Source organism: Phacochoerus africanus, chromosome 8 (assembly GCF_016906955.1).
Source record: "Phacochoerus africanus isolate WHEZ1 chromosome 8, ROS_Pafr_v1, whole genome shotgun sequence".
Taxonomy (NCBI): domain Eukaryota; kingdom Metazoa; phylum Chordata; class Mammalia; order Artiodactyla; family Suidae; genus Phacochoerus; species Phacochoerus africanus.
Window position 1 is genome coordinate 166030847 of NC_062551.1, and position 19929 is coordinate 166050775.

The window sequence follows — 19929 nt, forward strand, 5'->3', positions numbered from 1 at the left end:
TTGCAGCGAGAGGCTCTGAAAGAGACTCGGTGGTTGCTAGGGCGGGAGGTCACAGAGCGCAGCTCAGGGATTGGGCAGCGTCGAGGGAGGTGGGTGGTGATTGGGCGGCGCCCAGGAGGCGCCCTGGTGAGGCGCGGACTTGCGAGCGTGAGTTCCGGCGAGAGGCCCGAGCTGAGGGCCCGCGGCTTCACGATGGCCTCGGCCCAGCTGGACTACACCATCGAGATCCCGGATCAGTCCTGCCGGAGCCAGGGTATGGAACGGGGGTCGGGCCCGGTCGTGGGGAGGTGACCGAGCGAGTCGTGGGCAGCAAGCGCAGCTGTGGCCCCGCCCCTCTTGCAGCCCCGCCCCCTCGAGGCCCACCCGCTCCTGGGGTCCCGCAGGTCCTGGACTTGGTCTGGCCAGAGAGCCCCGCCCCCTAGTCAGCCCCGCCCCAGAGTGTTCGCCGTGTCCAAGCCCCGCCCCTTCACTGCGTCTCCGCCCACCTCCCCCAACCCAGTTTGGAGGTCTTTTCACCGTCTGTTTAGTGGGAGTTTTCCGGTCCCTGCCCCGGTTTCTCTCCTGGTAGCTGAAGGCTGCCGAGGGCAGGGGCTCCCCTGATTCCACTGTTGGGGGGCGGGATTCCCACTGCTAGCCTTTCTTTGGCGGTTGTTGTTAGGGGTCCGGCCTTTTTATTCCCACCATTTTCCCCGAGGTCTTTGCAGAAGCCCACCTTCATCCCTCCCTCTCCACTCCTCCTGGAAGTGGTTAACCGCCGTCTCTGCCAGGAGGTAGAAGTTGGTTCACACCTGACTCCTCTCTTTAGTAGCTGGATGACCTCTGGCAGTCTTCCTCCGGCTCTTTACTTGAATTTCCTCATCTGCAAAACCGAGGTACCAATAGTCACCTTCCTCGTAGGGTTGTTGGTTGCGCAGGTGAGATTATTTGTGTAAAGGACCCAGCAGAGGGCCTGGCACGGAGTGTGTTTAGTGATTAACCTTTTCCTTCCTATCAGAAAGGTGTGGGGGAGGCGCCACCAAACCAGTAGCCTATAGAGCAGGTCTGGATCCCTGGCAGTGTTGAGTAGGATCAGGGGCCCAGGGAATGGAAAGTTTGGCCCCGGTGGGGAATTACGGTAGAGGAGCCTTGAAGCACACGCCAGCCTGAACGACACGTGCATTCCTCCACACCGCCTTCACACCTCCCTTCGCACAGCCAGCAGCAGCTCAGCCTTTTCCGCTGCCACCATGGCATTCTTCCTAATGCCCAGGTTTGATTTTTCTCACTGTTCTGTGTAAAACCCTTCAGTGGCTCCTTCTTGCCCGCAGGATAAATCAGGTCCAGATTCTTTAGCCCGCATTCGGAGTCCTTTATAATTTAGCGGCGTCCCTGCTTCTCGCTTTGATCCCTATGTCCTTCCACTGTTCAATTGGAGTTTTATGTTCTGGTGGCCCCAAGCTGCTTGTGAGTCTCTGCACACTTCTTGCTTCTTTGCTTTTGCTCTCGCTGCCTCCTCTGGAATGTCCTTTCCCCCGTGCCGCGCCACACTGCCACCTCCCCTGTCTGGTTTATCATGTCAGGCTTTGCTCAGATGTTACCTCCTTCAGGAGAGCCTTCCACACCCCTCCCAGAGCCTCTTGTGTCCCTCGGGTGGGGTCTAGGAGGGGAGGGCAACCCCCAGGCTTTCCCAGAACAAGCTGGATCTGCTGGCTGCGGGCTCTCGGGCTTATAGATGTAAACGTGCTTTTGAGGAGGGTTTCGCATCAGCAGGAGATGAAGCCAATTAATATTATTGCCCTCAGAGAATCCTCAGCTGCAAAGGGCTGGAGCTGCCTTCTGCATGGCCCAGGAGGGCAGTTCTCCCTCAGCCCAGGTGGGCAGCCTGGCGGTCTTGGTTTGCGTTTCAGTTCTACCTCCTGCTGTTCTATGGCTTTGATAAGTTATTGAACCTCCCTGAGCCTCAGATTCCCCGCCTGTCCATCGGGAGTAATGAGAGTGCCTGCGTCACAACAAGGTGGTGACTGGGTGTGAGTGCCTGGCCTGGAGCAGGTGCTCTGTTGGCCTCTCTTTCTTCCCCTGACGGCTCCCCTCCCTGCTTCAGGAGGTGGGGTCCTGGAACTGGCAGAAATCTCAGGGGGCCACTTTGTCCTGCGTCCTTCTGCTGGCATGAGAGCATTCTGTTCTCATACCAGCCCCTTCCCTGTCAGGATGCTTCCTCCTTAATATCCTGGCCGGTTGGAGGCAGCTGGGATTGTTAGAAAGCACTTCCCTTTCTTGAGCCACAATGGGCCTTCCTGTCATTTCTTTCAGTTCAGCAGTTTGCGGTGTCCTGGCGGTGGCTTAGTTGCTGGTGCCTCAGAAGTGACTCACAGGCAGACTCCCTTTAAGGAGCCGTGTTTCTGGGGGAGGGCCGAGGGCTCAGAAGCAGGTGCTTTCACAATGATGTGGTAACTGCAGGGCTAGGGGGTCAGACGCAGAGTAAGGCAATCTGTTCCTCTCTTTTCAAGGGTCCAGCTTCCTCGCTCCAAGAGAAACACCTCCAGGGCCTTCAGCTGTTCCCCCGCTGGTGTGGCTCTCATAACCTTCTGCTCACTCCTCTGCTCTGGCTTCGGGTCCTCAGGCCTTCCGCTCTCAAAGTGTAGACTCAAGAGTTGAACTTGAGCCTGGAGGACCCCTCAGAAGGAAGTGACAGCACTGTGACCCCCTGAATCTCTTTGCTTCCCGTCTGCAGACAGCTCCCTGCCAGCTGACATGGCTTCACAGAGTGGCAATCTCGGGGGGCTCCGGAGAGCGATTCTCTTCGGCAGTTACTGTCCAGAGGTGGAGAAGCATGCATGACAGCCATGTTTGGTGTCTGGAATTCCTTTTCCCCCATATTTGAGCCTCAGGGCCACGGAGCCCAGCGCTGCTGTGAGTTCTTAGGGGGGGAGCAGCTGCTGCGGGGACATCCGTTAGCAGGAAGGCAGCTGCAGATCTGGGGTCGTTCAGAGCCCAGGGGCCTTCTGCTGGGATTCCCACCAGCAAGTACCCGTGGCTGTCTGTGCCAAATGAGGGTGGTCTGCCTGGTCCCTTGCTGAGGTCGATCCCCTTGACCCGGCATTTCCCCCCACCCCAACCACTCTTCTCTGACCAGTGAGCCGCTCGCCCTCCTACCACCCGGCTCTCATCTCATTTCCTTGGGGAAGGTTCTGGGCTCTGGGCTCCCACAGCAGGGATCCCTGCCGTGTTGTTTGGAGGGCTTTGCTCACTGCCAGGGCCTGGGGAGGATGACGTGCCAGATGAGCTGAAAGGAGGCATGTGGCAGCACTTTGGCCTGGCCCGAGCCGCCCTGCCATCCCAGGTCATGGCTGCGCTGCCCCTCCTTCCAGCCAGGAATGGTCCACCAAGACCTCCCTACCCGCTGCCCCCCTGTGGCTTGCTGGCAGGCCAGCGGGGCTTCTTAAAGGCACCCTGTTGCTCTCATGGTCAGTAAACAGTTTTACAAATAATCGATTCACAGAATTAATGGAGCTCCCTCTTAGAGTACAAAGAAAGCCTTGCAGGGATCAGAGGTGGGAAGCACAGGTTTGTGGTGAGCCCAGGCTAATTGTCAGGCGGCTCTTCTGCTAAGCACTGGCCAGGGTCAAAGAGAGGTAGACCTGGACTTAACCCCAGGAAGTTTCTGGCACCAGGGCAATAGTCTGGCTGGACCACAGTCCGGACCCCACCATGGTGGGCCCCGGGCTCGGCTGGCTTCCTGGAAAAGAGTGGCCCGGGCTGCAGCTGCCAGAGGGCTGGCGGGCAGATGGGGACCGACAGGAAGTGCAGAAGTAAGGGCGCCGGGAGGACGAGGGTGGCCCAAGGGAGTGGGGCCTGGCAGGAGGCCGCGGCGAACTTTCAGGAGCGGACAGTGAGATGAAACCTCAAGAGCCATCACACCAGAGAAGCCTCAAGGGCCTAGGTGAAGGGCGAGTTGGGATAGACCCCTCTTCTTGTCTGTGGGCATCCCAGAGGCACTTTCCCTGTCCCCCCAAAAATAGAGGCACTTCATTTATTTTTTAAATCTCTTGCTTTTTAAGGCTGCACCCATGGCATATGGAGGTTCCCAGGCTAGGGGTCGAATCAGAGCTACAGCTGCCGGCCTACACCACAGCCACAGCCACACGGGATCCGAGCCGCGTCTACGACCTACATCACAGCTCATGGCAACGCCGGATCCTGAGGCCGCTGTGCGAGGCCAGGGATTGAACCCGCGACCTCGGGGTTCCTAGTCGGATTTGTTAACCACTGTGCCACAACGGGAATTCCTGTTCTTTAAGTCATGATCTCTTTCACGCATTAAAAAAAACCCTTCTTAATTTGTCTGTTTTCACCCAGGTGCCGTGCGAGGCCCTGGCTCTGAGCTCCAGACCTGATGGACCCTTTGCCAGCCTCCTAGGTCTCAGGGAGGTTTCTGCTCTTGACCACGGCCCGCTCGCATGCGGGGCCCGGCAGGAGTTCCTCTCAGGATTGTCGGAGTCCTTGGGAAGTGAGGAGTGCCCTACCCTGCCTGACAGATGAGGCACAGAAGCTCGGGGAGGCAGAGACACGCCTCAAGTTACCCCAGCTTTCAGCTCAGGAGCCTCACCCACAGCCTGTGCCCAAGATTTCAGTTGCCGTTAGGAAGCGCTGCCTGGATACAGCCCCGTTTCTAGGAAACAGTGAAGGACATGCCCACAGAAGGAGGTGTCCATTAAAGTATTTTTATAACAGCAAAAGATTGGAAATAGCATCGGATCCAATAATGGGAGATGGCTCACCATAAATTATGAGATATTCTCTAGCCGCTCTGCAGCCACTAAAAAGAACGGTGTAGAAATATATAAACTGACAGGCAGCGGTGTTCACAATATATTGCTAAATGAAAGAAACCAGATTACAAAACAGTATGCTTCCAATTTTATGAAGTATTCATTTTCTACTTTTTCTGCAGTGAGCATGCATTCCTCATGAAGTAATAGTAATTCCAGTTCATTGAACTCTTGCTTTGTGCCCGGGTGACATGCCAAGCCCTCAGTGGCCATTATCTTATGTAGGCCTTTGCATTTTTGTCCCTGTTTCACAGAGAAGGAAATTGATGCTTAGGGAACTAGTGCAAAGTCTTGTTTCATAGTTATTAGTGGCAGAGCCACAGATTTGAATCCAGCTATGCTTTTTTAAATTTTAAATGATTTTTATTTTTTTCCATCATAGCTGGCTTACAGTGTTCTGTCAGTTTTCTACTGTACAGCAAGGTGACCCAGTCACACATACATAAATATTTTTCTCACATTAGCCTCCATCAGCCTCCATCATACGTGACTGGATATAGTTCCCAGTGCTGTACAGCAGAATCTCATTGCTTATCCATTCCAAGGGCAACAGTTTGCATTTGAATCCAGATATGGTTTTATACACTATGTACGCTTTGATACCATGCTACTATCCTGTGCTGTTATTTCAAAAAGGAGAAAAGAAAATTAAAAGTAATTTCTGGAGTTCCCTGGTGACTCAGTGAGTTAAGGCATTGCCACTGCTGTGGCTTGGGTTGTTGCTATGATACAGGTTCAGTCTCTGGCCCGGGGAACTTTGGCATGCTGTGGGCCTGGCCAGAAATAAATAAAATAAATTGGTAATTTGGTTTAAATACAGGGACTATGAGACACCAGAATGTATTTCTTGGGAGTAGAGGAAATTGAAGACCCTTTTATTCTTTGCATTTTAGGGAGAAAACATAGGTTGGTTTTTATTTCTGGTTTTGTTTTGCCACACCTATGGCACGTGGAAGTTCCCAGGCCAGGGACTGAACCCACGCCGTAGCTGTGACCCACGCCACAGCAGTGGCAATGCTGGCTCCTTCGCCCACTGAGCCGCCAGAGAATTAGTTTCTTTGTATTTCGAGTCCAGCTTACAGAGGACAATTGCACACTGTTCCATGGATCCTCCTGCCTCATCAGCCCTTTGCTCTGACTTCTCTGCAGGCCCTGGGGATATACACGATCTAATTTGTGCTTTAGTTTTATGGCTTGAGCTGTTGAACAATAAAGTATGTATCTGTAATTCTCGTATTATCAGTGTCAGTGTTGTTTGCTGAGAAAAGTCCAGAGGACAGAAAACCCGTGAGATGAAATTTTTTTGCGGGGTCCAAGGGCCTGCTGGGTCTCCATGATGGCTTTGACTTCTCAGCTGCCCTTGACTCTGCTGATAGCTCCAGGCCCCCACCCCCCCACCCCAACCCCCAACCCCTGCTTTTTAAAAAATCATAGTTTAACTCTCGTTCCTAAAGCGACACGCGTAGATTTTAAAAAGTGAGTTTCAAAAATCATGAAAAAGAAATTGCCTCTAATCCCAGAAATAATCGCTATTAATATTTGATGTCATTTTTCTGCACATAAATATGGATGTGTATATGCGTGTACATAGTTGTACATACTGCTTTGCAGCTTGCTTTTTTGCTAAATGTGTTACTATGAATTTTCAAAATAATAACGTCATTGAGATATAATTCACATACCATAAAATTCACCCTTTTAAGATGGGCACTTTATTGGTTTTCGGTATATTCACAGGACTGTGCAACCGTTAACCACTGTCTCATTTTGAACATTTTCATCACCCTCCAAAAGAAGCCCTGAACGATTAGCCGTCTCTCCCCATCTCCCCCTTCCTCAAGCTCCCGGCAGCTGCTAATCTGCTTTCTCCCCTGTGGCTTTGCCCCTTCAAAGCATTTCATATAAATGGCATCATACCATAGGTGATTTTGGGTGTATGGCTTCTTTCACCTAGGATGGCTTTTCAAGGTCTATTCATCTTATGGTAGTCGCTTCATTCCTTTTTAAGATCAAATGATATTCCATTGAGTGGATGTACCACATTTTATTTCTCCATGTATAGGCGACAGGCATTTGGGCTGTTTCAGCTTTTTGGGTATCGTGAATAATGCTGCAGTGGACATTTTTGTGCAGGTTTTTGTGTGGACCTGTTTCCCGTTCTCTTGGGTGCATACCTAGGAGTGGAAGTGCTAGGTCATCCGTGACCTGGGCCACAGCTGTGGCTCTTTAACCTGTTGTGCCACAAGGGAACTTCCAAAATGTTTCAATTTTGAGCAAGTCCAGTTTATCTGTTTTTCTTTTGTTCCTTGTGCTTTTGGTCATGTCTAAGAAGCCATCCCTTAAGTTCACAAAGATTTTGCTCTTACATTTTCTTCTAAGAGTTTTATAGCTCTTACATTTATGATCTGCTTTGGGAGTTCCCGGCATGGCTTAGCGGTTAATGAACCTGACTAGCATCCATGAGGACTTGGGTTCGATCTCTGGCCTTGCCGAGTGGGTTAAGGATCCGGTATTGCCATGAGCTATGGTGTAGGTTGCAGACATGGCTCGGATCCCGCGTTGCTGTGCCTGTGGCTGTGTTGTAGGCTGGCGGCTGTAGCTCTGATTTGATCCCTAGCCTGGGAACCTCCATATGCCACAGGTGAGGCCCTAAAAAGACAAAAAGCAAAAAAAAAATTATGATCTGCTTAATTTATTACTGAATATTTCCATATGATTAAAGATTTTTCTTTCATAGGAGTGGAATTACCAAGTCAAAGATTGCATGTTTCTGGACTTCCCATCATGCTGCAGCAAAAACTAATCTGACTAGGAACCATGAGGTTGTGGGTTCAATCCTTGGCCTTGCTTAGTGGATTAAGGATCCGGCATTGCCGTGAGCTGTGGTGTAGGCTGGCAGCTGTAGTCTGATTTGACCCCTAGCCTGGGAACCTCCATATGCCATGGGTGTGGCCCTAAAAAGCAAAAAAAAAAAAACCCAAAAAACAAAAAAAAAAGATTGCATGTTTTCGAGACGTTGTGACTCTCTTCTCTCTGTCATTTCCCTCCCTCTCCTTCCCCATCTCCCACTGCTCTGGTTCAGGCCTTTGCGATGCCTTGCCTTGTATGTTACAGAAGTCTCCGCCCTGCTCCTCACAGGCCCTTTTTTTGTCTTTTTTTTTTTGCTATTTCTTTTTTTTTTTTTTGTCTTTTTGCCATTTCTTGGGCCGCTCCCGCGGCATATGGGGGTTCCCAGGCTAGGGGTCCAATCGGAGCTGTAGCCACTGGCCTACGCCAGAGCCACAGCAACGCGGGATCCGAGCCGCGTCTGCAACCTACACCACAGCTCACGGCAACGCCGGATCGTTAACCCACTGAGCAAGGGCAGGGACCGAACCCGCAACCTCATGGTTCCTAGTCGAATTTGTTAACCACTGCGCCACGACGGGAACTCCCCTTTTTTGCTATTTCTTTGGGCCGCTCCCTCGGCATATGGAGGTTCCCTGGCTAGGGGTTGAATCGGAGCTGCAGCCACCGGCCTACGCCAGAGCCACAGCAACGCAGGATCCGAGCCGAGTCTGCGACCTACACCACAGCTCACGGCAACGCCGGATCGTTAACCCACTGAGCAGGGGCAGGGACCGAACCCGCAACCTCATGGTTCCTAGTCGGATTCGTTAACCACTGCGCCACGACGGGAACTCCTCACAGGCCCTTTGAGTGCAGTGGCTGAGTGCAGTGGCGTGGCCATGGTGCTGTGACAGTACAGAGGTGGGGCATCAACCCAGGCAGGTGATTTGGGGTGGGGAGTGAGAAGAGGTCGTGGAGGGAAGGGGGGGGGGCTTCCGGGAAGTGAGCTGACCTAGCGGGTGGAGTGGGCATCAGCAACGCAGCAACCTGGAGCATCTGCATCCTAGGCTGTGGAGGGAGGAGCTCGAGCACAGTCCTGCAGGCGGGTGGTGTGGCCGGGCGGTCCAGAGATGGAGGCTGGCTCTGCCACTTCCTGGCTGTGTGTTCTTGGGGGGAGGGACTTACCCCCTCTGTTTTGTTTTTTCTCATCTGTCAAATGGGAATAGCCGTAGAAGCTAACTCCTGGGATGCTTGCAGGACAAATGAGGCAGCGTGTGCTGGGGTGGTGGCCATTCCCTGGAGAGGAGCAGGTGGAAGAAATCAGTGTTCTCTCTGTCGATGTACAGAGGCAGCCGTATATACGGATTTGGAGCCGAGTGGAAGGAGATTTGAGTGAGACCGAGGGCTTGGGCTGTTTATCCAGGGGGCCGGCTGGGATCGTGGAGACGAGCTGGCCTCTCAAAAGTCAGACTTCCAAGGTTTGGATCCCAGCTTCGCTGCTTCCTTATTAGTTGTCTAGCCTTGAACACATTACTTACTATCTCTGGGGCTTAGTTTGTCTTCAGTAACATGGGAATAATAACAGTGCCTTGTTCATAGGATTGTTGTGAAGAGCAAATGAGCTGATACGGAAGGTGATGAGAAGGTGCTTGGCCGCAGGTCTCTTTTTGCTGTCACTGTGTGTGTTTTTCTCGGTGATGAGGAAGAGGAGGAGGTGGGAGCTGAAGCGGATGTGGAATTCGGAGAGGCTTTTGGTGCTTTAGGACCCAGCTGGGTTTGACTGCCTGCGCAGGGCCCTGCTAAGTCCTGGAGTACCCATGGGGGACTGAGCCAGTGCCCGAGTCTTCCCTGCCTGAGGGGCAGTGGCCAGAGGCCAGGCCACGGCAGCAGCAGGAGGGGGAGAGGGTAGTGACCAGGGCAGCGAGTGTCACAGGAGCAGGGCTTTTACGGAGGCTGGAGGCATCACGATCCGGATGTGGCAATAAATAACAGCAGCCACAGCAATTCCTGTTCTTGCTCCGGAAAGGGCGGTGGGTAACCAGAAGAATGCCCGCTCTTTCTCCTCGGATCCATCCTTCACTTTGTAGCCACGTGTTCATTCATTCGGCACATTTCTGCTGCGTGCCTGGACAGGCCAGCTATAGAGCTGGGCACTGGGGATGTGGCAGTAAAGTGACAAGCCCAGCCCCTGCCGTCCTGGGGCCTCCTGGCTGAGGGAAGGAAGACGTTGCACAAATAGTTGTGCAAGAGTCATGAATGCAGAGGGGCCATGCTGCTCCTGCAGTCCCAGGCTCTTGACTCCCTTGCCCCTGCTTGGGATAAAACCCCGACTCTTAAGAATGGCTTGGGGCCTGGTAGGATCGGGCCCCAGGCCCACTCTTGGCAGCTTTCCTGCCGCCACTGCTCCCTCACCCAGGCTTCTCGCCTCCTAGGACGGCCTGCTGTGCCCAGACCGACTGCGATGTCTCCCTCAGGCCCTCTCTCCCACCTGGCGTGGTCCTCCTGGTCCTTCAGCAGCCTTTGGGGGGCATTTCCTGGTCACCCTCACTCTTCAGCCACATTCCCAGAGCACCTTGCGCTGTCGGGATTACAGCACGCCTAGACTCAGAAGGGGCAGCCGTCCTCCTGTGGGAAGAGGTCATGACAAGGCCTCCGAGTTAGGAGTGGGCATGGAGAGGAGGGCCCTGGGAGCAGACCGGGGCGGGGGGGAGGAGGAGCACCTTGTGGCTCGGGGGCAGGGCGGGGGGGGTGGCCTCGAGTGCCTGGCTGCTTTTAAGGAGCATCGCAGAAAGCTTGGGCTCTGGGAGGAGGCAGTGCATTCAGGGTGTCTGTGTTCTGAGTTTCTTCAGGGCAGATGGGTGTTTGGTGAGGAACGCTTCCTACCTTGAGTTGGTGGAGCCAAGGGTGCCAGCAAGACCTGCGGTGGAGAAACGTGGAGTTGATAGAGGCAGCCGTGGGGGAGGAGCAGCTCAGAGCCCAGCAGAAGTGTCCGAACCTTCCCTGACCGGGGAAGCTCCACCGGGGGTGGGGCGGCCTCGCTTGGCTGCCTTCTGCGTGTTTGAGAAAAATCCCCAGATCGTCAGCTGGTGTCTTGGTGTGGTACCTGGAGGGAGTGCCATGGGCTGGGGGCAGGAGAGCCTCCTGGGGCCGATCTCAGAGATCTGGCTGCTGGACCGCAGAGGGTCAGAGGCAGATCCAAGCAGTAGCTACTGACTGTCACCCACGAGGCTCCCGCAGTCCCCGCTTCATGGGCAGTCATCCCCAGCAAGGTTGTGCTGGGGCCTCTCCCCCAGAAAGGCCAGTGCAGGTGAGGAGCTGCTCTGGCCAAGGCCAAGGTCAAGGGGCCACCAGGCCGAGAAAGGTGGTGAGAATACTTGGCATGGCCTGAGTTGGAGCTGTGGGATCGTCTCCCTTGTCAGGGGAGCCTGGGAGGGCTGGCCGGGGTCAGCGAGGGGCTGAGGTGCTGGCAGCCCCTGCTGCAGGCTGAGCTGTGATCCAGCCTGGGGTCCCCGTGGGTGCGGGCAGTTAATCTCTGAAGGCCACCGTCGCCACCGCTGCAGAGCAGGAACACTGAACTTTTCAATCACATTAATTTTCGCAGGAAATTGTTGTCTTCCTTTTGCCCAAAGGTTAGTGATTTATATTTACCACCCTCTTAACTAGCCTCGAAATTTACTGTTGCCAGGTCACCACCAGCACCCATAAATCTCAGGGCGGCAGCTGAGCATAGCCAAGTGGCTTGATCCTTGGAAGGGTACACCCCGGCCCCTGTGGGAGGGCAGATAACTAGCAAGAGACCGTCACCGCCCAGACGTCGTCCTGGGGGCTGAGTGCTCACTTGGCGGGGGAAAGGAGAGGAGGTCCGACCGACAGGGTTGCGGGGGGACCTCCAGAGGCAGCCAGGGAGGCGGCAGCCGGCTTGTGCCTCAGCGCCTTCAGTGGCGGGCTTCTCATTGTGGGCAGGGCTGGTGCACAGAAGGTCTTGGGTAGCTTAGGATGGGAGTAGGCACCAGATTCCAAGCCCCGTACTTTCTGTGTGACCTTAGGCAAGTAGCTTAACCGCTCGGTGCCTCAGTTTCCTCGTCTGGTGGGGGTGGTGTCACGGTTAAACCTCAGTAAATCCCTGCAATTATTCTCTGCAGCACTGGGTCGGTGGCTTGGTAGGGGCTCTCAGACTCAGTCTGCTCCACTAACCTGCTTACAATGTCCTATCCGTTTCTCCTCTTAAAACCCTCTTCTTCCATCTGCTTGTGGAATTAGAAGAGAGGCTGGCAAACTTTTTTTTTTTTTTTTTTGGTCTTTTTGCCTTTTCTAGGGCTGCACCCGTGGCATATGGAGGTTCCCAGGCTAGGGGTCTACTTGAGGCTGTTGCTACCGGCCTGCGCCAGAGCCACAGCAACGCAGGATCCAAGCCGCGTCTGCAGCCTACTCCATAGCTCATGGCAGCGCCGGATCCTCAACCCACTGAGCAAGGCCGGGGATTGAACCCGCAACCTCATTGGCAAACTTTTTCTGTAAAGGGCCAGTGCATATCTTAGGCTTTGGGAACCACATGGTCTCTGTTGCTGCTCAGTTCTGCTGTTTTAGCGTGAAAGCAGCCATAGACGTTAGCCTGGCTAAATGCATAAACTTGACTCTGTGCCAATAAAACTTTATTTGCAGACACTCGAATTTAAATCTTATATGATTTTCACATCATAAAACATTCTTCTTTTGATTTTTAAACTTTTTTTTTTTTTTTTTTTGCATTTTAGGGCCTTCTCCGTGGCATATGGAGGTTCCCAGGCTAAGGACTGAATTGGAGCTGTAGCCGCCGACCTACGCCACAGCCACAGCATCGTCAGATCCGAGCCACGTTTGTGACCTACACCACAGCTCACGGCAACACTGGATCCTTAACCCACTGAGCGAGGCCGGGGATCAAACTCACGTCCTCATGGATAATCATCAGGTTTGTTACCACTGAGCCATGACAGTGGTAGGAGTCCTTAAACCACGGAACTAAATAATAACTAATGGGAACTCCTTAAACCGTTTTAAAATGTAAAATACATTTTTCTTTTTAGCTCAGATGTCATGGGAAAACTGATCATAGGTCGAACTTGGCTTGTGGCTTGTGGTTCACTGATCCCTGGGTTAGAAGGTGAAATGACAAGGAAGTATTTATCCGCTTTTCTCACTTAGGCTGTGGCTTTGAGTCACCAGAGAAAGGGGCCCTCATGTGGGTTTTCCCAGTTACCCTGCAGGGCCTCCCAAGAAGTCTAAAAGCTAACTGAAGCAAAGGACAGGAAGGAGCCCCGTGGGAACCTGAGGTGCAGGGGCTGGCAGGTGCCAGGGCCTGGCATCCGGTGCTTCCCTGCCTGCAGCCAGAGCGGTGCTGGCTCTGTTTTGGTCACTCACCCCAACCCTGCCCCCGAACTCCAGGGCTGACAGTCCTACCCTATTTTTTGTTTCAGAGGACAGCCCCAACCAAGGTGGGAAGGAGGCAGGGACTCGACAGCCTTTGGTGATTCTCTTGGGCTGGGGTGGCTGCAGTGACAAGAACCTGGCCAAGTACAGCGCCATCTACCACAAAAGGGTGAGTACTGCAGGCAGGTGGACTCCCCAGTGGGCTCACTGGCCGAGGCTGGTTTGTCTGGCTTCTTTTATTAGACGCGGATGCTTGAGGGCAGGTGGAGACTGGCAGTAGGTGAGTGTGGCTAGAACAGAGGATGAAAGAAAGGGCACGTGTGAGGAGATGAGGCTGGGGAGGGTCCTCAGGGGATTTAAGAGGGGTGTGAGGTTAGACTTTGATTCTGAGAGTCCCTCACTGCAGAGCAGCGAAAGGACTGGAGGGTCCAGGACTGGAGGCCGGGAAGTCCGCTTGTGGTGGTGCTCAGGACCTTGGAGCTGGTGGGGCTGGTGGAGGGAAGTTGACGGATCAAGGAGCTCAGTAGGAGGTAGCGTGGTCATTTGATGAGAGATGGAGGGTGGGCACAGGGACAAGGAGGGGTCCAGGATAATGTCAGGTTTCTGGCTGCAGCAGAGCCTCGTAGAGGCAGGTATGTTCTTTGAAACAAGGAGCACGGAAGAGACGCCACCGGTTCTGGGGTGGACGGCATTCCTCCAGGGAGTGTGTAGAGGGCAAGAAGAGGCCCCGGACAGAACCCAAACTTCGAGGAGCAGAAGATGAAGAGGGTCCCACGTGGGAAGGAGGAGTGGCCACAGATGGACAGGAAAACTCGGCAAGGAGACAGAATCCACAGGAAGAGAATCTTAGGGAAACGGGCCACTGTAGAAGGAGAAAGATGTCCTTTCTTCTTACTCCGCCTCTGCTCCTCCTCTTCTTATTAAAGTATAGTTGATGGATTTCCCATCATGGCTCAGTGGTTAACGAATCCGACTAGGAATCATGAGGTTGCGGGTTCGATTCCTGGCCGTGCTCAGTGGGTTAAGGATCCAGCATTGCTGTGGCTGTGGCGTAGGCCGGCAGCTGCAGCTCCGATTCGACCCCTAGCCTGGGAACCTCCATATGTGGGAGCGGCCCTAGCAAAGGAAAATAAATAAATAAATAAATAAAGTATAGTCGATTTACAGTGTTGTGCCAATTTCTGCTGTCCTGCAAAGTGACTCAGTCATACATGTACATACCTTCTAGGAAAGATGCTCTTGAGGCAGAAGGCACAGGGAGGGAGTGATGGAGTGGAGAAAGCGGTCCCAGGGAGGACAGAGTGGTTGCGGTGGCACGGTGGCGGGGTACGGCTGGGAAAGGAGGGGGTGCCTTTACTCTCTGGTCAGGGGGCTATGATGGGGGTAGAGAAAATCATTTTTATTTTTATTTTTATTTTTTTTGCTTTTAGGGCCTCACCCGAGGCATGTGGAGGTTCCCAGGCTACAGCTGCTGGCCTATGCCACAGCCACAGCAATGCAGGATCCGGGCTGCGTCTGTGACCTACACCACAGCTCCTGGCAACGCCGGATCTTTAACCACTGAGTGAGGCCAGGGATGGAACCTACATCCTCATGAATACTAGTCCCGTTTGTTACTGCTGAGCCACAGCGGGAACTCCCATTTTTACATTCTTATCGAGTTTCCGGTCCATATTCAGATTCTCTGATAGTCACCAAAGTGTTCTTTACAGCTGGCTTTCCCAAACCAGGACCAATCCAGAATCTTCCACGGCATCTAGTTATTTTGTTTCTTAAGCCTCTCTTAAGTCTAGAGCAGTCCATTTTTTTCTGGTACTATCTTAGTGAAGAGCCGGGGCTACCAGGGAGTATTTCTAGGGGTGTGTGCTCCTGAATGCTGCTGGAAGGACAGGACGACGGGGCCTGAAACGTGTCATGGGATTTAGCTCTTTGGGGATGTAGGCGACCCTGGTCAGAGTGGGGTCAGTGGGAGGGGACCAGGTGGAGAGGGTGAGGGGAGGTCGAAGCTTGTCTAGGAGGGTGAAGGGAGGGTAGGACAGAGTGAGACGGGGACATGGTGTAAAGGCAGAGCCTTTTAGCAACTTTAATGAGACTGGCTTGAGCAGAAGTCTGGAGCGGGAGATACCGGAGAGTGAGCTGAGGACGGATGGGGGCAGGCTGGGACTGCGCATGTGCGGAGGCTGGATGGCGGCAGGCTGGGACTGCGCATGTGCGGCCGTGGGGCGAAGGTTGGCTGGCATCAGGGGGAGAGAGGAGGCTGGGATCTGACCGGCAGCGAGAGCCCAGTCCTGGGCACAGGGGCTTCTAAGGAGCATCTGACTGGGGAGGTGGCAGCGGGGATGCCACGCACCTTGGAAACCTCAAAGCGAGGCCCAGGGCGGCTGGGCGTGTGTGCCCGTCGCGGGGATTGTTGGGCCTTCACAGGCCAGCTGCGTGCGTGTACTCGCAGGTGCTGTGATGTGGCGGGCACGCTGCCCTCAGAGATGGTGCGTTCGCAGGACTCGCCGGGTTCGTGTCTGCACCGACAGCACGAGAGCGCTTCTGGGAGGAGTGTGCGTGTGCGCGTGTGCACTCCTGAAGGTCGTGCCTGCCGTCGTATGGGTGCTTGTGGGTTTGCGTTCGTGCCCTCAACGGGTGGTACGGTGGGTGCCCTCGTGCGTGGTAGACGCCGTGGGCATCTGCACCTCTGGAGCGTGGCGCGGACAGGCTGTGTTTGGTTCCAGAAGTCCCGTGTGTGTGGTGGTGACGTGGAGTGTGTTCGTGTCCGTGGGCCATGCCGTGTGTGGGTTGAGGGTGGGTGGAAAGTCATTTCGCATCCCCTTGGGGACTCAGAACAGAGCACTCTGTAGAATCTACCGGAGCTGAGGTGGCATCAGCGACCCGCACCCCCCGCAGAATCGCGGCGGGGGATGCTCAGGTACACTAGGGCCCTGGTGAGAGCAGGGCCAGGAGGAGCTGGGGCAGATGTGCGGCAGTCAGTGGGAGGCTGATGGCAGGGTTCCCTCCGCTGACGGTCCTGATTTGGCTGCGGGTCCGTCAAGTGCTGTGCCTTATAATCTTCTCCCTGCTATTACTCCCACCACCACTCATGACTGCTGCTCTTAGTTGAGAACCTATTTTGTGCCAAGTGCTGTTTTGGGCACTTGAGTTACATCTTTTCATTTAATTTTCACCATACACCTATGAGACAGATGTCATCCCAACTTACAGATGGGGACACAGACTCAGAAAGATGAAACAAATGGCTCTTCACCGCCTACTGTTCATGAGCAGTGGTGCCAGGAATTGAGCCCAGAATCGTCTGACCCCAGAGCTGCCTAACTCAGACTCCCCTGACAGAGGGCCCTTTGTCTCTGGCACACGGTAATGAGAGAGGACGAGGACTCAGGGTGGCATTGGCTGCCTTTTCCTAACTGGCTGGAAGGCGATCTTGTGGAGACCTTGAGCTGTACTTGACCTGGGCATTGAGGGGTGCAGAGGCCTAGAGAGAGTTTAGCTAAGATTTTAGAATTTGAGGAACAATGGCATTAACTGTATTTGGAATTTCAGGGCGAGTGGGAGGAGTGACCCCAGGCCTTGGAACCAGACATTTGAATTTGGACTCTGTTCTCAGGGCCCTGCGGGAAGGTGGCAGTGGCCAGGGCCTGACTGTCCCTGTGTGGGTCTGGCTCACGAGTGGCCTCCGGTGGTCAAGGCTGGGCCTGCAGGCCATGTCTGAGGCGCTGGGTCTTGTTGGGGGTACCTGCTTGTCCCTGGGTGGTAGGGAGAGTGAAGTGGGGTCACTGCAGCAGTCCGAGCAGTGGGGCCTTAAGTGGGCCAGACTTGAGCAGATGATGGTGCAAGGTCGCGGGTGGGGGGAGGCAGGGTGCAGACCAGAGTGGGGAGACTGCCTTCTGGTCAGCCCAGATGTCCCCAGAGCTGAGGGGACTTGGCCAGCACGAAACGATTATTCCACAAGTGGACCTGGAGTATACCAGCCCCCCGGAGGCACCCGTCGGAGAGGTGCGCGGGCACCCAGGCCGCAGCAGGCCCGGAGCACTGCCGGGTGTGTGGGCCTGTGGACGTGGGAGCCGCTGGACGCTTCTGACCTTAGCTGGTCCCCACCTCCCCACCCCAGCCCTGGGGACCGACCAGGCCTCTCTCCTCTCCCAGGGCTGCATCGTGATCCGATACACAGCCCCTTGGCACATGGTCTTCTTCTCCGAGTCCCTGGGCATCCCTTCCCTTCGTGTCTTGGCCCAGAAGCTGCTGGAGCTGCTCTTTGATTATGAGGTCGAGAAGGAGCCCCTGCTCTTCCACGTCTTCAGCAACGCCGGCGTCATGCTGTACCGGCACGTGCTGGAGCTCCTGCAGACCCAGCGGCGCTTCTGCCACCTGCGGGTGGTGGGCACCATCTTCGACAGCGGTCCAGGTGACAGCAACGTGCTGGGGGCTCTGCGGGCCCTGGCAGCCGTCCTGGGGCACCGGCCCGCCGCGCTGCGCCTCCTGCTCCTCGCGGCCTTCGCCCTGGTGGCCATCCTGGTCCACGGCCTGCTGGCTCCGCTCACGGCCCTCTTCCACACCCACTTCTACGACAGGCTGCTCAACGCAGCCTCTCGCTGGCCCGAGCTCTACCTCTACTCAAGGGCCGATGAGGTGGTCCTGGCCAGGGATGTGGAGCGCATGGTGGAGGCACGCCTGGCACACCGGGTCCTGGTGCGCTCCGTGGACTTCGTGTCGTCCGCACACGTCAGCCACCTCCGCGACTACCCCACCTACTACACCAGCCTGTGCGTCAACTTCATGCGCAGCTGTGTCCACGGCTGAGGTCGCTGCCCCACCCGCCTCACCCCCGCTCCGGAAATGAATGCCCGACACCCCCCCCCCCCACGGCCCGCCTCCGAGGGCGGGGCCTCTTCCGGTTCAACTCCCGGCGGCCCTCTGGGACCCCGCGGTGGTCCCGTAGACAGCTCCGCTGGGCCTCTGTGCCAGCTTATCCCAGGATCCCAGGGGCAGGAGCGCCTGGGCAGGTCTCTGCGGGAGCCACGCAATGCTTGTGTTTGGGTAAGTGCCACAGCCAGGATGCTGATTGCTGTGGCATTCGGGCTGTAAAGAGTTACCAAAGCCAGGGGCTGGGGCTGGGGCTGGGGCTGGGGCTGAGCCCCAGCATCGATGATTCCTTGAATGGAAGGTGAGCTGTGCAGGGAGGTGCCAGAGGGTAGGGTCAGGCTGGGCCGGGGGCCGTGATCTCTGCTCAGGCCCAGGAAGGGCAAAGCCCCACAGTGTGGAGCACCGGCCCCATGGATCCCACTTGGCAGTTCACACAGAGGCTTCTCGTTGCCAGGGAGTCCAAGGGGGAAGCCACACGGGAAGCTGAGGCAGGTGGCCTGTCCGGCTCTGCCATGCTTTGCCAGGAAGCCGCCGGATCCAGGAACGTTGCGAGATGTGTGTGTAGTGGGCCGACGGATTGGGGAGCAGGAGGACAGCAGCGCCACAGGGGAACTAGGACCAGCCGGGTCAGGAGCCCTAAAGACCAGAACCAGAACCATTGGCCTGAAACAAACCTTTGTGTCCTTGAGGGAGGCCCATTTGGATCCTCTGTAGGCAGGAGGCGGCTTCAGCCTGAAGAGTTCTGTATCACCTGTCATTCTATCACTGCTGCACAGTGCTAGCCATAGTAGGCATTCAATAAATATTTGTTGATTGAGTGGGCTTACTGTGGTGATCCAGGGACTTGGGGTGGGGCAGGGACGGGCTTTGAAAGTTTGGCAGGCAGTGAAGGAGATGGTGGGAAAAGCTCTGGTTGGCAACTGACCCCTGGTAGTCTCAGGGCTGATGGACCTTCTGTGTCTAGAACCAAGCTCTCCCTGCAGTGCCTCAGCCCTCTGGGACTCTCCCACTCCTGTGGCAGCCCGTTCCTGCGCTGTATGGCTGCACTCCTAGCCATGGCCAACAGGTGGCAGTGCTGCTTGCGCCATGGGACAGAGCTCAAGGATCCCACAGCAGGGCGGGTCTCAGGCCCTCACTCTGGGTTAACAGTTTCCTAGGAGAGAGCATGTGGCCCCAGGGTGGAGTAACCAGCCATCAGGGACCTACTGAGTCCAAGGCAGGGAAAGGGGAGAGTAGAGATTCGAAAGGAGCGGCCTGATGTGACGTGGGCCCTGTGCACTTCTCTTCCCAAACCTCAGCCACTACTGGGGCTGCTTTGCCTCAACAGGCCACATACATTCCCGAGCCCCAGGATCCTTGTGTTCAGAACATTCGGTGCCATCAAGCCGGTCTGGGGTGTTCCTTCGTGGAACTTCAACCAAGGTGGTTTGCCATCTGAGTGCAGAGAAGGACAGGCGGTATCGACTGGACCTGACTCTGTGATATTCACTGTGGGCATCCCAGGGGAAATGGGGTGTGGGTCTGGTGTGAGGGGCTGTGTGAAGGAAAAGAGCCTGGAGTCTCGAAGATAATCTGCTGTCTCATAATTTAGCGGCATCTTGTTTTCTTGAAATGGCTTTTTGTGGTGGGCAAGGACTCAGCTGCAGTGCTGAGCACCTGTCCAGGCACTGGGATGCTGGTTACTCACCTGCATTGGGCAGCCGTGGGGATGGGGATATAACCACATGAAAAGGCTCCATCTCCACTGTACAACCTCTGTTCCCTTTTCTTCCTGTCTTCTCAGGGCCGCACCCGCGGCATATGGAGGCTCCCAGGCTAGGGGTCTAATTGGAGCTGTAGCCGCCGGCCCACACCACAGCCACAGCAACACGGGATCTGAGCTGGTCTGCGACCTACACCACAGCTCACGGCAACACCACATCCTTAACCCACTGAGCAAGGCCAGGGATCGAACCTGCAACCTCATGGTTCCTGGTCGGATTCGCTAACCGCTAAGCCATGATGGGACCTCCCC

General features: G+C 55.3%; 1 protein-coding gene across 1 annotated transcript; it reads left to right on the forward strand.

The window, feature by feature from the left end:
• Nucleotides 1-29: 29 nt before the first annotated feature.
• Nucleotides 30-18732, forward strand: TMEM53 (transmembrane protein 53). The gene is given in 4 exon segments (XM_047789298.1): nt 30-253; nt 13094-13215; nt 17199-18089; nt 18370-18732. Coding segments are annotated over 4 exon segments (1107 nt in total). The 5' UTR covers nt 30-192; the 3' UTR covers nt 18403-18732.
• Nucleotides 18733-19929: the final 1197 nt, after the last annotated feature.